This window comes from Astyanax mexicanus, chromosome 1 (genome assembly GCF_023375975.1).
Source record: "Astyanax mexicanus isolate ESR-SI-001 chromosome 1, AstMex3_surface, whole genome shotgun sequence".
Taxonomy (NCBI): Eukaryota; Metazoa; Chordata; class Actinopteri; order Characiformes; family Acestrorhamphidae; genus Astyanax; species Astyanax mexicanus.
In genome coordinates this window covers 58,370,717-58,387,062 of record NC_064408.1, presented here as the reverse complement: position 1 = coordinate 58,387,062, position 16,346 = coordinate 58,370,717, and the positions used below count along the sequence as shown (strand labels likewise).

The following is a 16,346-nucleotide window of genomic DNA, read 5'->3' as shown; positions in this document are numbered from 1 at the left end:
ATAGAAAGTAATAATGTAACTGAAAATCCCTGTAGATAAGGATTTTGTCCCACTTCATCCACATATTTTGACAGTGGGACTACAATATTGAATGTTAAGGGGGGATGTAGGAATGCATTTATATAGCTTGGTTAATGCCTTTTAAAAAGCTTGGCTGTTATTTTTAAGTAGCCTAATAAAAAGATAGAAATTAAGTCCTACCTTAAAAATTGTAATACGCCAGTTAACTGTAAAACTACTCATCTAAGTAACAAATTTCTCACTACAATCTACAACCTCAAATCTGTAAATGGTAAAGTAAAATAAAAACATGATTCTCATATTTACTTTAAGGCAAATCTTTTTTTCTATTACAATAATAGTTTTTAACAAGGCCATGAAAACCGTGTGTACCTGCACACATTACAAAAGCATGACTGTGAAAGAAGATACTGATACTGTACTGGCCTGCCTGCCGTCCTGATCTGTTTACAGTAGAGAATGTGCAGAAATTTAAAACAAATATGACATTGACCCTGTACTCTTGCACATCATAAGGTGTAAAAGTCCTCTCCTGCCACCTCAGGTCTCCTTACTAAGTTAAACATAAAACACTGATTAACTTTGTACAGTAACACCTAATCATTTCTCAACAATGTCAACAGTAATAATAATGAATTTTATTTATATAACATATTCCAAGCTCAAGATCACTTTAAATCTTAATCACAAAGATATCAATCACACGCAGGAGCGATTCCTTTAAATAAGCTATTATAAACAAGACTGTACTATTACAGATGGACATCCAATTTGCATTGGTGTAATGACATACTCTAAATAACAATCCGTAGGATCCAATAAAAGTTGTTTACAAGTCCATCAATAGAACCTGAATCATCTAAAATTTGCATTAACCAAAGACTGAGCATCATCAAAAAAATGACATGGGAGTAATAAAAATGAGAAAATGTTTCTCTTATAAACTTAAGGGACATTTTCAAAAAACATAAAGCTGGTTTTGTATTGTGTTGAAAGATGTGCATCAGGTTTTGTCAGTTGAAGGAGTGCTGATGTGGCTGCTGATGAGTGTCTGCAGGGCCTGGAGCCTGTTTGTTACCCACTGTGGCCAGGGTGAGGTTGTGTTGGGTGTTTCTACTGCCAGCAGTGCTTTAAGGGCACTTTCTGCTGTCTGCAGGTAACGGTCATACTCCTCCTCCCTGCTGGTCTCTTGGCGTGGCCGCTTTGCACATGGCTGAAGAACAAGGGGGGAAAAAGCTGGTTACATTTGCTTTTAATTAGCAAGGCTGAATGACATTTAAACAATATTTAAATATACTTCTTACCTCTTCATCAACAGATACATCTACAGGTGTTTTTTCTTCAATCTCCAAACTCTCAATATGCCTTTCCATCACACTTGCTTCTGCCCTCAGCCTTTCCACACAGACCCCTTCAGCCTCCTGTGCTGTGACGGCCTAGAGAGTATTTACATTAATTAAATCATATCCAAAATAACTCATACAGGTTGGGGTTTATGGCACACTGAGGTACATACCTTACTGAGAAAATTTACTACTTGGTTCTTTGTCTCTTCTGATGTCAGACTTTGAGAGATGACCTCCTCATGATTTGTGACCTTTAAATTAAGGAAAAGGAAAAGGCAACTTCACATCAGGGCTGACCACAAATATTATAAGTAAAAATACACCATGTGAGGATGGGAAAATACAAAAATGTCAAGGATATAAAATCTTCTCATTGTTTTAGAACTTGTCAGTATAGAGAGCCCTGCTGACAAACAGTTCACTGTGGAAAAAACTGACCTCAGCAAAAATGGCGAAGGCCTTCAGGGCGTGCTGACGAATCAACCAGGAATTACAAGCCAGTAGAGTGCTGAACAGGGAACTGAGTCTAGGCAGCACCTGAGACTACACACAGCACAACCTTATGACCAGTTACACAGACTGAAGAGAGGAGATCACAAGAACTAGACTAACAGTTACCTGAATATCTGAGGGAACAAACACTTTCCCCATGGAGGCCAGAAACTCCAAAGCAGCCAAGACCAAGTAATCAGGGCACTCCTGTAATTCTAGGACACTCAGGCAGGAAAATGCCTACAAAAAAAAACATACATGAATCAGGCATCTTTCTCCTTCTCTTTCATTATAATCACTCACTCATTTATAGTAATATTTTCTTTTCTTAAACAAGACCCGTTTCCAAATCTCTTTTGATTCAGATCACTACTGTGAACATTTCAATTATTTTCTTAATAATTAACCACTTAAATAGGTGGACAATATTTAAAGTCAGTTCATAAGCACTACATAATCCAAAAGAAGGATAACTCACAAAATACTATAATCATAGAACAAATCTATTAAGAAAAGCACCATAAAGGCAAAAAGAGAAGACTTGTTACCTGAATTATGGCATGTGGTTCTAGATTTTTAATCAAGATCGCTGAAATGGACAGAAGCACACTTAAGGTATTCTGAAGAGAGGTATGGGCCTGCACCTACACAGTGCAGAGATCATGGTTGTTAAATTGGTTAATAACATGATGCACGTTCAACAAAATGTTTATGCTTAGTTTCTTAGAATATTTAACAGTATGGTATTACACTATTTTTAGGAAAGTTTACTTATACTTAAGCAGTACTTAAATAAGTTTGGGGGAGCTGGGTCTCAAAAGCTTCAAAAATCTAAGAACTTTGTTAAATTGTACTTAAGATGGATCTTAAAGAGTGTTTCCCAAACCCTTACGTAACTAAGTTACTATTTAACTATGTTAACAAGTAACTCAACCTAGTCAGTATTCTGAAAGTTCTTCTTTCAGTGGATTCTGCTTGCAGTTCAACATCTTAAACACCAGAGATGCCAATTTTGAGGGAGAAAATGACGATCATAATTTATTATTTCTGTGCCTAATTATATTAAATTATATTATACACTAATGACATTGCTTGTCCGTAGCTTGTAGTCTAATCAGGTACTTTTGAAATTACCAATAAAACCCATGCATAAATCAGACATTGTGGCTATTCATCTTCTAGGCAAACCTTCTGACATGTCAGCTTGACATACAGTACTGGTTAAAAGTTTAAACGCCTTCTCATTCAATGTTTTTCTTTTATTTCTTTATATATTTTCTACATTGTTTCACTGTGAACATTAAACAATTATGGAGCAAGACGCTGAGAAAACTATTCCAGGTGACTCTTCCTCATGAAGACACTGAGATTAAAATACCAAGAGTGTGCAGATCTGTCCTCAAAGCTAAATGTGCCGAATCTGTGGTTCGTCTGAGCACGCTGTTTTGAGGGAGGAGTCAACAAAGATCTTAAGCTCTTTGATCTTATTAATTAAGTCGTTTTTTTCTAAGCTTTTTGGGAAACACTCGCCAGAACTGGCTTGTTATTTTTGGCTTAGTTCGTTTGTTATTTATTAAGATTGATTGCTTTCTGGAAACCCGCCCCTGGTCTATTAACTGCATAGGTCTCTGTGCTTTTTGAACAACACAACGCACTATAAATGTTACGCTGGTTTAGACATAAGCTGTAATCTTTGTTTGAAGTCAAATGATACACTGTATGTCTACCTGTATTTGGACACTCATTCTAATGACTACACTGAGCTACTTAAGTTGTAAACTGCTTATCTAGTCCCTGTAGAGAAATACTGACTACTGATGCTGGAGTAGAACAAACAAAACTATTGGCACCATGCCTAATGCCAGGTGTGGGCTAGAGCATTGAGCACTGAGCTGTGGAGCAGGAAAACTATATCCAACAAAAGCTGGAATAACTTTGATGTAATGGCCTTTTAATAGAGTTATTTTTCTCACCTGAAGAGCACACATCCGTCCCCACAGCTGGTGAATAATTTTCATTGAAGAACCTAAATATTCAGCCTGCAGGGGCTCCCCTCGGACCACCACCAGCATGCAGCCCAGTGTCTTATTCTAAACCGGAGCAGGTAGGAAATAAAATAAAATAAATAAAATCAAAAGGTTTTTATTTAATGGTATGAAAAGAAGAACATGTGGCAAATAAAAGACCATTCCAATAAAAAAACACCTGATTGATAATTGCCCCATTACTCATTACTGAAATGATGAGATTAAGCTATCAAACCAGTGCTCCTCTTGATTCTCCTATCTTTATACCACAGCTGCTCACTGTATTCTTACATTGTCATGGAGTAGAAACACGTTCTGTGAAATAATGAATTGGGTTTTTTAACTGCCGATATAACAGCACAGTGAGGGTTTGACTGTCTGACTAAACTGAGGCGACTGTAAAGCTTGGTGTGGCTGAGGGTGTTTTTCAGTTTTTTCCATGTGTATCAATCACCAGTGAAAGGATAAGGAAACAGCACTTATGATACTAAAATATGTACCACTTCAGAACTCAGAACTTACCCATAAATAGCCTAGTAAGAAAATAATTGCCCTTGGTTTTCTCATGGTCTTTAACTAACAATAACAACCATTTTGTTCCAGTCCCTCAACTACAGTGGTCCTGTTTTTATTACTTTTATCAAAGTTTATTCAGGGTCAGTTTCGGGAAGACTAAGCACAATACTGTTGCCTTGCCCTTGATCTGCATCTATGTTTTTTCTTTATTTAAAAAAAAACATGCTGACAGACATCTTGCCTTCTGCTGCCAGCAGTCTGTGGCCTACTCACACTGGAACTGTAATCCAATACATACAATACAATACATGTAATACAATTTTATTGTGTACCCAAGTGAATTATTAACACATTCTCACACTGCCTTTCAGTCAAGCACACTTGTGGAACCAAACAGAAATTATACAATTAGTGTGTGTATCTGGCTGGATAGAGATAGTGAAAGGAAGGTCTTGTGAATCTTTCCTCCTGTCAAAGCATTTCCCCACACTAATGAATTCAATGTGAAGGTCAATAACTTTCCAAATATCCCAGATTTAAAACTATTTCCACATATTCAGCCAATAGTGATTATTTAACTAAAACCTTGACAAGAATTTCCTGTTTTGCCAGATGAACTGGGAAAATGCACGCAGTATAATGACACACCTATATTATTTTCACATCTAGGTACTCACCAGTGTGTGCACTTTCCCCAGTCTGTAGCCTGTGGCCTGCCAGGAGTGCAGTGCTGACTGCACTGTGTTTAGCACCTCTCTCTCCACACGTAAACGCACCTCAGAGCAAAGACTCCTGAGTAGAGCCAAACGCCACACACACAGGTTGTCCTCCTCAGATGGAGAGAAGCGTTCAACAAACTCCATCTGAGAGAAACACACATATACATAGGGCTATTAGACACAACAAGCTGCAGGTGAATCTTACAAGTCTTTTCTTACAAGCTATTTATTATTTATTATATATTTGAATGGGACAATGCTGAATAGCATCTGACTGCTTTACATTGTATCAAAGTGTCATATCTTCAGAGTTGTCCAATATATAATACAATATTTACCCACAATGTGAGGGGTATACTCACTTTCGTGAGATACTGTATTATTAAACTTATTGTAATGTGATTATTAGGGCTGTCATCATTTGAAACAAATAATCATGTATTATTGTATTTAATGCAATAAGTTCAATAAGTTCAATAATTCAGTTTGTGTGTGTGTGTGTGTGTGTGTGTGTGTGTGTGTGTGTTTGTTTGTGAGAGAGAGAGAGATAGAGAGAGTCTGACCTGGTGGTTTGGAGTCATGAGGAAGAGCAGGCGTCTCAGCAGAAGGCCTAGGTGGGCCAGTCGAAAACCCTCAATTGGACATGACTTTATCTATTGCAGAAAATACAGGTCATAGAGGAAGTGTTTAACAATCGTTACAGCTCATGCTTATCTTAAACAGAAATGTAAAAACAAAACATAATCTGCTTTAAAAAATCAGAGTTAAGCCTACTTACACAAGTGGAAAACACTGTGATTGACATCAATGTTTCCTTTACAAGGATTAAAGCTTAAATGTGGCTTAAATGTGTGATTTTTATGGAAAATCAGGATTTGTAATGCTGTGTAGTCTAGTTTGGAATCAGCCCCTAAAAGCAAAACTGTATGATTGTAAATTATTTTGGAAACACATTTTGTTAATATAGTTACAGCAATTATAGTTACTTTATTTCAGTAATTCAGTTCAAAATGTGACTCTTATTATATAGATGTATTCAACAGAGAGCGATCTATTTTAAGCGTTTCTGTCTTTTATTGTTAATGGTTATGGCTTACAGCCAATGAAAACCCAAAAATCAGTGTCTCAGAAAATTTGAATATTATATAAGACCAATTAGTAATTTTGGCAGTGTGGGCAGTGTGCCAAGTCCTGCTGGAAAATGAAATCTGCATCTCCATAAAAGTTGTCAGCAGATGGAAGCATGAAGTGCTGTAAGATTTTGGACTTGATAAAACACAGTGGATCAACAACAGCAGATAACATGTCTCTCCAAACCATCACTGATCATCATTAAATTTTACATCTCATTTGTAAATCAAGTGAGCAGAGTCTGGAGGAAGAGTAGAGAGTCCAAGCTGCTAGAGGTCTAGTGTGAAGTTTCCACAATCAGTGATGGTTTGTAGAGATATATCATATAAATATATTTATATGCAAAGAAATCAAAAGTGCTTTAAAGTCACACCCCCAACTGACAGTACTCACCAGGTGAGCCGTGAGGAGAACGTGGTGTAAACACAACTCAGCTGTGCCATACCTATAAAGAAAAGAAACAATGAATGTTCCTATACCTACTACATTGGCAAACTTATGTTTTGTAAAACAAATGGTCAAACAAAAAGAAATTAAAAGTTTTTTTTTCTTCATATTTAATAATCAGTTGATTTTTTGTCTACTGACAGTTTTTAAGGCACTGCTAAAAGCTGCATATAAGCCAAAATCTAAATTCGGCTCATTTTTTGGCTCACTCACAAGGCCTAAACTGCTATAGCCTTGGCTAAATCCTAAAACATTGGGTTGTAGGTTAAGGTTTTGGTCACAAAACTATTTAAACTTTGCTATGGTGACCTTGTGTGTCCCCTGTCTGTTCCTTCCCAGAAAAGTTTTTTTATTTAAAAAAATAATTGGACAACCCTTTGATCATTCATGTTTGTATAAGTGCTGTGGAAACTATGCAGTCACTGACGGGTGTGTGCACACTCACCGTGCCAGGAAGCACCAGACGTCTGTGGCTAAGAGAGTTGTCTGGATGTCCGACTGGAGCACAGCGCCGAACAGGGAGCGTTCCTAAGCACAGAGATAAAGATGAGTCATTAAACAAAATAATTATAAAATACAGCAGTTTTCCCTCACGATTTTCAGTTAAAGTTTTAATACATGATCTATTAAAATGACTTAAAAAAAAACCTCAGATTCTGTCCTCACAAACATTTTCCATTTCTGGCCCTGGAATCACTATTATTATCCTGAAGTGCAGTACCTCCTGCAGAACATTTCTTTACTCGGGAGTAGATACACACCGGTTCTTATTTGACACAATTATATACTCTGTTTATATTCAGATACTCTGAATTACACATTTTGTCCATTTCACATTGCTCTTTTACTTTATCTGAGATTAAAGTCAAGACCTCAGGACAACTGTATTGGATTTATGTACCACAAATAATCATAATTTATTTATTACACAAAATGTAATGACAATTTCTCATTATCTCTAAGAATTAAACACTGTTTTTAATATTGTACCTTTTTAAAATAGATATACAGGTATGTAGCACAGATGTATGTAGCACAAACTCTTTACTACAGTTTACAACAGTATCATACTTTGTCTCACATATAGTAATACCATCATATTGTGGAGTTGCAGTCATTCACTGAATCTTATTGTTTCATCAATAACATAACTGGCAACAGAAACCTGTGCATTTTTGTATAAAATCATGCATTATAAAACCAATAAAAAAGTAATCTCCCATATTTAATTTCTCTTGATGTATTTTCTGTTTTTTAAAAGATGCTGAGAACATTAAACAACATGCTGCTCATGCCTGACACAGTGTCTGAAAATATTTGCTTATGCTGCTGACAATATCTAAAATGAGATTGGATATATCAGACTATACAGTATGATCTTAGAACCATAATCTTGTACTGCAGCATACTGACCAGCAGAGGAAAGTGTTGAGCAGGAAGTGATGCCACAAAGCCACAGAGATGCACACAAACATGCTGGTGCAGGCTGACCTTGCCTTGAGCCTGACCATGCAGCATCACCCCCGGCAGACGCACCGGCAAGGCCCGCTCTACTCGACAGCGGCAAAAACTCAAAAACATAGCCTCAAAAACAGACAGCCTGGTGAAAGGAGAACAGGAAGGAAAGATGGAGAATAAATAAAACAACTCCGTTTTCTTTTGTCTAATCACAGGTTTCTCCTAAAACAGGACGGCTGTCACATTAGTAAGGTTAAGGCCAATGCATGCTCTGTTCATGACCCGTGATGCCAAGTGCACATGCTTTAAAAAAAAAAAAAAAAAAAAAAAAAAAATCCTAACAAGATATTACTATTGTGAAATTTACAAATCGTCTGAGAATGGTTAGAGATTTAGGTTGCTTGGCCTATTTGGCAAAAAAAGTGTTCTAAAAGAAAATGGGGGGGAAAATTAGGGGGGAAAAAGAAAAAGAGTACAAGGTACTTTTAAGACCATTTCAAGCCGCTGATATATTGACAACAGAAAAGCATAACAATACAATTACAGCTTCTTTAAAGAACAATTAATTTAAAGAAAACATTCAAATATTGAAACTAAAATATAATATTTATACACGTAATATTTGGCAAGCAAAATAATTTGGCCTCAAATTACAAAAAAAGCTGAATAAGCAAAAAGACCAAACAATAGCTGATACTGTGCTTTGTTGGTATGTCTGCTGAATATTAAAATGTTTAAAGTTCAATCAATATAGTTTTGTCATTTATTTTTCTTTACAAAATTAATTTCTATGTGCAATGGCAGAAAAAGTGTCCAAATAAATGAATACCTTAGAATATAAACATTATTAAATATCCCAAAATAAATAATAAATAATTAAAAAAATATATTAAAACCTGCTAATTTATATTATAAGCTTCTCCTTGCTAAGAAAAAAGGGCCATAATTGAGGTCAGCAAAAAACATTGAGGTCAGGTCTTTTAAAAGGTATGAGAAGTTGATAATGTAATTATTGTAACAGGATTATGCTCAAAGAAAAAATAAAAACATGTCAGACTGGCATATTGTTACTGTCATTTCCATAAAAAAGTCTCTATAACTGAACTTAAGAGAATGGTTTTAGATGGCAAACCTGGGTACTTCTTCAGAGAACTGGCTGCCATCACACCAGAGGTGCAGTGATTCCTCCGGCTCAGAGGAAAGCTTCCCCAATACATCCACCAGAAGCAAACACTGAGGAAGAGCCAGCTCTGTACTGCACTCTAAACACAAACCAAAACATCAAGCACTGGGTATGAGACTGATGACAGTTTTATATACACGATATGTATGTATATTTAAATACAATATGACCACTTTATATTTTACACACATATACAATAAAACTTCTGTCCATGCCAACACACTAGTCATCAACCTGCCTAAAGTGTTCAGACATCACCAAAACTTTAAATAACCCTAGAACAAACAGAAGCATGGTGACCTGAAAGAGAACATGGTGATGTGGATTGCAGTTCAGTGTCCTCTAATCAGTATTTTCCTTTCATGCTATAGTACACACACACACACGCATGCACACAAACACATACCTCCACTAAATTCATTATTACAGCAGAAGACTAATGTTTTAACCCTACTGTTTCCTCAGTAGAGTCTTTAATCTTTGTAAAACCAAGACAAAGAGCTCAGTTTTTCTTGCAAAGACCAGCAAAATGTAATCACTTCTACTTTCTTGTGTTTAGAGAGGACAATTGGTGCATGCAAGCATACACACACACACACAAACAAAAAGATAGCGTTATGTAAGTGTGCCTTTGTCTCAGGGGGCAGATCATGAGATTAATGTCATTCCAGTGTCGCGGGTTAAAGAAGGACAGTCAGCAAATAAGCACTCACTGGCATCCGCTATTTCCTGATCCACGTGAAACATATCAAAATATCTCATCTGCACAATGTGGGTCCAGTGTCAAACAGTTAAGGTGAGTGCTGAAAGGTGAAGGCGAGGTTGCAGTGGACGCTATGTTCTGCTGCAGACTTACTCTGAGCTGGGGCCAGGACACACTCAGCAAAAGGTCTCAGAGGTAGAAGCTGGGTCAGCACAGCATCCATGGGAACCAACACGGCCGCACTGAGTTCTTCACCCATACCCTGGGGCACAGAGGAGGCACTGACACTTGGTGGAAATTTACTAGAAACAGAAAAAGTGAATGTTGAAGAATATTCACATTAAAAAAAAAAAAAAAAATGCACATCACATGTCGCTTTCCAGTGTAAACGTAGTCTCTGTCTCTCTCTCAACACCAATTACATAATTTTATTTAAGCATTCTAATGCTGACATTTCTTAAAAAAAAATCAAACAGTGAAACGCATCCAGTAATATTCTTAGGAAAAATATTTAGAATTAGAATTCAACTTTGTCATTGCACATGTTGCAAGAACAGAGCAACGAAATGCAGTTTGCATCCATCCAGAAGAGCTTAACAAAGAAAATAAATAAATATATGTATATTACAAATGTACAATAAATTCTTAAATGTTGTAATTATGAATATAAATATATAGACTATAATAGATAATAAACATGAAGTGGTATAAACAGAATAAATAAATAATCTAAGTATGTATTATAAACAGAGTAGATTTACACAGTATATACACAATAGTAAGCAGAATATGGAAAAAGAGCTGGTAAATAGTGTTGAGTTTGTGTGTTATTGGTGTGTGTTGGAGTACAGTCTGTCGTTATTGTTCAGATCAGATATTAAGAGGCAGAGTTCAGTAGTATAACGGCTGTGGGAAAAAAGCTGTTCTGGTACCTGGTGGTCTTAGTACGGAGAGTCCTGTAGCGCCTCCCAGAAGGCAGAAGGGTGAAAAGTCCATTTGCTGGGTGACTGGAATGCTTAACAATTTTCCCAGCCCTTTTGCAGTTTAAGCAGTTAAAGTAATGCTGTTGATTTTGTTCTTATTCTCCACAATCGTTCTCCACAATCGTGCTCGAACAAGATCCAAAAGATGGAGCCTCTCATGATGATAATAGGAGAGAACCCTGGTTTCAAGCATTTAATAAAAGAGCTCGAGCCCCGTGACATTCCATCCCCCAAAAAACTAAACATGTTTATAATGAAGTTCCAGTGTTATTATGAAGTAAAAAAGGTGAAACTATACAGAATGCCCAGCCTCTTTATTTTTTCCACCAACTGTACAGAAAACGTACCGGAAACATACCGAACCGGGGGGGTTTATTTCGAGGTGTGAACTAAACTTTCTGTACCGTTACACCCCTTGAATTAATCTTACATACTTGTAAAAATCTATTACACTTTTACACAAAAATCAAAGCCGAAGTACTGTCCAGGTCATGTTATATCCATGAGATTACCTGAGAATGTGAAGGTACATTTGGTGAAAACGACTGCAGGATTTGGACAGAAATGGTTTAAATTCCTGTTGACAAAAAAGTAAAGATATTACCACAAGTGACAGGATGATTTGCATTATTGAAATAGGTTTCTGTGATAAATCTAACATGCATGTAGGTACCTTTATATAGTGAACTAAAGTGTTGGCAAAAAACCTGCACATCTTTGTGGTCTTCTGGAAAAGTTTAAATTCAGCACACTGCACTGCCTCCTACAAGTAATAAAACAAGAATGCAAGGATATGTTGTACAAGTCACATCACAGACAGTACTGATTTTCACTGTAACCTGGCAGTTTTAGCCAAGCAATACTTTTCTGGAGAAGGCTGTTGGCTTGTTTTATGAATCTGTCCTTTAGTAATGGTGTACCTGCAGTCCTGCACGCTGCACCTGCTCTGCAAGCTCCAGTGAGCTGCACACAGATGCCAGCAGGCCCTCACACAAAGAGGATGCAATGTCAGTGTGCCGCAGGTGCTCCTCTACCATGGACTGATACTTCATGCTCTGTCTGCAAGCAAAAGAGAAGCACTCATTTTCATTTATAAATGACAGATAATTTGGTGTAACATGTTCTGATACAGTTTAAATAAAATGTTTTCTGATCTATGTTGTACCTACTTTATAATGAACTTCCATGTGTTGGCATGCAGTGCCATGTCCAAGGAGGATATGACTGAGCATATGTCCAGCAGACTGTGGATCACTGAATAAAAAAACAAGACCTTTAGTTTTCGTGTGAAAAGACTCCAATTCCACCACTAGCCGAAATCAACCACAATTTCTATTAATAGCATCTACTATTAGATGAAATGAAGCATATCTAAACAAATATAAACATAAATATATAAATTATCACACTTCTGATCATTTAATTTGTGACCCACCTGCCACTATATCAGATATTCCCTCTCTGGAGGCACTGTTCTCTAGGCTAATCTTATCCAGCAGCTCCATCAGGCTTTTCTGTAGTGAATAGGCTTCTTTAAACAGACCCTGCAGCAGATCTCCCACAAGTGACAGCCTTCCACTGTACATTAACTCACTCTCCTGCAACAAAAAAACACAAAAATTATAAATAAAGTTTCATAAAAAAAGTACTGACAGAATTCTAAATACAGATTATAGAAAAAACACTGATTAAACAGTGGAGAACATGATACCTTAAGATCTAAACAATATAGATGAGTTGGAGTGATTTTGTTCTCAGAAGCTAAGGGAAAAAAAGGCATAAAGTGATTTTTGCTAGACTATGCTGCCTATGTAGAGCCTAGCTACAATCTAATTCTAGCAATCCTGGCACTTAAAAGAAAAAGATGGCACACCATACTCAGTCATAAACAGAGATGATTTGATAGGGGAAAGTATAATTTAAATATGTCCCCCTGTGCTGAAGATCCTGTTTCCAAACATAAGAGTTTTTCATTATATGTCCCCACAATATAGGGTTTTTGGGGTATCATGGTACAGATAGCAGGAACTTAACTGCAGTACTACACTGAGTAGTGTTGGTACATTCTTTACCGTATTCTCCAAAAGAAGGTGAGTGTGTGCCACACATCAAGAGAATAACAAAATATACACCTTGCAATGCTGAAAGGTGTCCTTCAGGAGCTGGAGAACACAGGAGGGCAGAGTACGAATGGAGTTCAGGGAGACAGCTTCCTCAAAAGAGCACACATGACGCACACATCCTGACAGAGCTTCCAGGGTCTGAACCATCATCTGGACAAATACACAATATTTAATACAAAGTGCTTTTTTACTTTAATCCCCTGTATTCCATCTATTTTTGTTTAAAGAATAGATTTTTTTAGAATTTAAACGTATGGTCTTAATTCTACTGAATCAGTTAATCAGGGAACACTGGTTATAGTAACATATCCCACTGGAAACAATTGTTTAAAAATATATATAAATAAAAAAAGTAAAAAGGCAATAACAACCCCCACCCTACATTTACAATAAATAATATTATATATAATTGAACTGTGCTCTGACTACCCAGAAAGAGAGGCCTGGTCTGTGTTAAAGCATGATCAATCTTTGCCCCAAAATTTTTAGCACATACTGATGTGAACTCCCTGCAAAATATTAATCAGTAAAAAGGCTGTGGTACTGGTTACCCCACCTGCAATATGTTCCTGAGGAATGCTTGCAACTCTGTGTTTTGGCTAGACAGGCCTCCAATTTGCTTGGAGATCTCTTCCAAAAACCCAGTGAATATTACCACCACCTAGTGCAAATGATTAATGACACAAAATAAGGACGACAAAATCAGCCAACTTTACATTTTAGACGGAGAAAACACACCACCAAGTGAAAAATACATAAATAGACCATACTTTAGGTAGGACTTTGGAGAAACACTCTTCCTCCAGCTCTGCCAGATGTAAATGAGGGAGGAACATGTCTACAATAATTCTCAAGACATCTGTGAACATAAACCACAATGGCTCACTATATAACACTACAAAGACCCAATTACAAAAGCATACAGGTAACAGGTCATTTGTTCATCATAGCAATTGGATAAGAAGAAAATGAATGGTCAAAAGAGTGCCATATAAAAATGTATAAATAAATCTGCTAGTAGTAAAGATTTAATAGTAGTGGACTTACTGATGTGTTCCTCCCAGCTATTAGTGTTGTGATGCATGGCGTATTAGGAGTCAAGGAGTCAAAAGCTGGGCATTAAAACAAGCATGCAGGACATAAGGCATATTCTTCGGCAACTCAGAACATCTGTACACTGTGGTTCATTATAAACACTACACATGAACTATAGTTATCAAACACAAGTGCTCCAGAGGATATGACTAGTTTGGGCAGCACCACTTTGACTTCTTGTCTGCATGTCTCTGGACTCCACTGAACAACCTCCTCCAAAAGTGTAGTTTGAGACATTGCACAAGCTTCACCGCTGTCCTGTGGAAAGACAACCAAATGGGAAAACAGGCATACTGTCATCTGCAGTAGCTTGTATTACACTAGCTGAACAAGGGAGTAAAGCAAATACATCTGTTAGACAGACCATTGTTAACCTGCTGTTTTGGTAAGGGCTTTAGGTTTTATAGCTAACTATATAGTCATAGCAGACGTGAAACTGAGTCTAAAATGCAAAATTTGACAACAATTTTTTGACTATTTGATAATAGAAAAATGTATGTTAAATAATGTATATACAAAAACATCAATTTTTCCAATTCTGTTTTTTTTTTATCTCTACATCACAAAATTGGATTTTCAAGAAAAAAAACAAATTCTGATTTTTGCATGTTGCAAGGATTATACAATCAGATTTGTGTTACAAGATACTAAAATTTACAAATCTAAAAATCGAGAGAAGATTCACATTTAGATTTTTATTGAAATTCTGTTTGCCAAAGGATGAAATGAAAAACTATATAACGTTAATTAAAAAAATGGATGAAAACCCCTTTCTTCTTCACTATACTAAATAGGATGTTAAGTTGTACCAAATTTTCTATCTGTAAGTTAAGCTTGATACAGTTAGAAAACCAAACTAAAACTTTGCTAAACTTTACACTGATCAAAGTCTGTTATTATTGTTATTATTATTATTATTATTATTATTATTATTATTATTATTATTATTATTATTATTATACTGTGGTTCTGATATCGTGCAGTTCGCTAACCCCTAGGTTGGTTATCCGCAGAAAGTAAATATCCATATCCCAGGGTTTTGTACCAACTGCGTACCCTCTGTGTATAGCTGTGATGCAGCAGCGCCGCCCAGGGCAGGTGGTACAAAATCCTGGGATGGATTTTGACTTTATAGACCTGGTTTACCCACCTCTAGTTTTTGGTTGGGATTCACAGCGCTCAGGTTTTAGCTAAGCTAGTTAGCTCGCAGCAAAATTCCTTCAAACTTTCACTTTATAAACCGCTATAAAACACGGCTACACTTACCGACCATACTGATCAAACATACAACTCAATAGACCACGGGTCTGGGGTCAGTTGATGGAAATACGAGAGTAGTTTTAGTGTAAAATTAACTTGAGTCTTTCTCGTGTTTTGAATTTGCCTCCTCTTCCTCAACACTGCTTCACAGGGACGAGTCCATTCAGTCTGAGGGGTTCACACTGCATTTCTTGTTAAAATAGTCAAAACGCTCATTAAATGTGTCACAGAACAGTTCCTAATTTAACACTACAGTACATTTTTAATATGACCCAATACCGCTGCTTTTATGTGTTTAAATCACATATTGTAACTTTTAATAATGGTACGGTCAGGTGATTCGCGCCTCCACAGAGGCAGCCACGATGACATCAGCAGTATGGCCGCCTGTGATTCGTCAGAAAGTTTGGACCCTCCTGAGGTGTGGGTTGGATCTGGGTATAATTTTATTCAATTTCTCTTATATTTCTTATTGTCTAAACTGCTGACAATACATATGTAGATAATATTGACTTAATATGTAAATGTAGAGGAAATTTAAATTACTAAAAAGTCAAAAGTTTGGACACACTATCTCAATGTTGTTTTTTTCTTTATTTAATTTATTTTCTATATTGTAGATTAATTTTAAAGACAGCAAAAAAACAAGCGACACATACATTGTAAACAAAGAAACATTTTGCGTTCACAATCCCCTGATCTAAACCCAACTGATATGTGTGATTTGATGATGGATGAGCTAGAGCTTTAGAGCGTGAAGGAAAAGCTGCAACTATTGTTCAGCACCTCCAGAAACTCCTTCAAGACGCTGAGAAAACCAGTCCAAGTCCATGTGACTCTCC

The 16,346-nt window shown here is 36.6% G+C and overlaps 1 protein-coding gene across 2 annotated transcripts; it reads right to left on the bottom strand.

The window, feature by feature from the left end:
- Nucleotides 1-637: 637 nt before the first annotated feature.
- Nucleotides 638-15,791, bottom strand: c1h1orf112 (chromosome 1 C1orf112 homolog). Of its 2 annotated transcripts, none has more exons than XM_049480662.1 (25): nt 15,511-15,791; nt 14,393-14,502; nt 14,197-14,237; nt 13,920-14,008; nt 13,706-13,810; nt 13,159-13,299; nt 12,462-12,624; nt 12,196-12,280; nt 11,947-12,085; nt 11,700-11,789; nt 11,539-11,603; nt 10,197-10,345; nt 9,290-9,419; nt 8,113-8,299; nt 7,145-7,227; nt 6,646-6,697; nt 5,685-5,774; nt 5,080-5,265; nt 3,833-3,949; nt 2,408-2,503; nt 1,986-2,099; nt 1,806-1,910; nt 1,538-1,618; nt 1,326-1,457; nt 638-1,234 (listed from the first exon to the last, which is right to left on the bottom strand). In XM_049480662.1, exons 2-25 carry the CDS (start codon nt 14,479-14,481, stop codon nt 1,025-1,027), a joined length of 2,739 nt encoding a protein of 912 aa, XP_049336619.1. In that variant the 5' UTR covers nt 14,482-14,502; nt 15,511-15,791; the 3' UTR covers nt 638-1,024. The 2 variants fall into 2 exon arrangements, with proteins under 2 accessions (XP_049336619.1, XP_049336628.1); XM_049480671.1 differs by lacking the exon at nt 15,511-15,791 and adding an exon at nt 15,395-15,487.
- Nucleotides 15,792-16,346: the final 555 nt, after the last annotated feature.

Bases quoted from the DNA above. Each gene is read 5' to 3' on its own strand.
- c1h1orf112 (XM_049480662.1), bottom strand. From the start codon at position 14,481: ATGTCTCAAACTACACTTTTGGAGGAGGTTGTTCAGTGGAGTCCAGAG. The intron at 12,086-12,195 runs GTAGGTACAACA...TTTTGCTTGCAG, and splicing joins ACATGGAAGTTCATTATAAA to ACAGAGCATGAAGTATCAGT. The intron at 9,420-10,196 runs GTAAGTCTGCAG...GTTTGTGTTTAG, and splicing joins TGTCCTGGCCCCAGCTCAGA to AGTGCAGTACAGAGCTGGCT.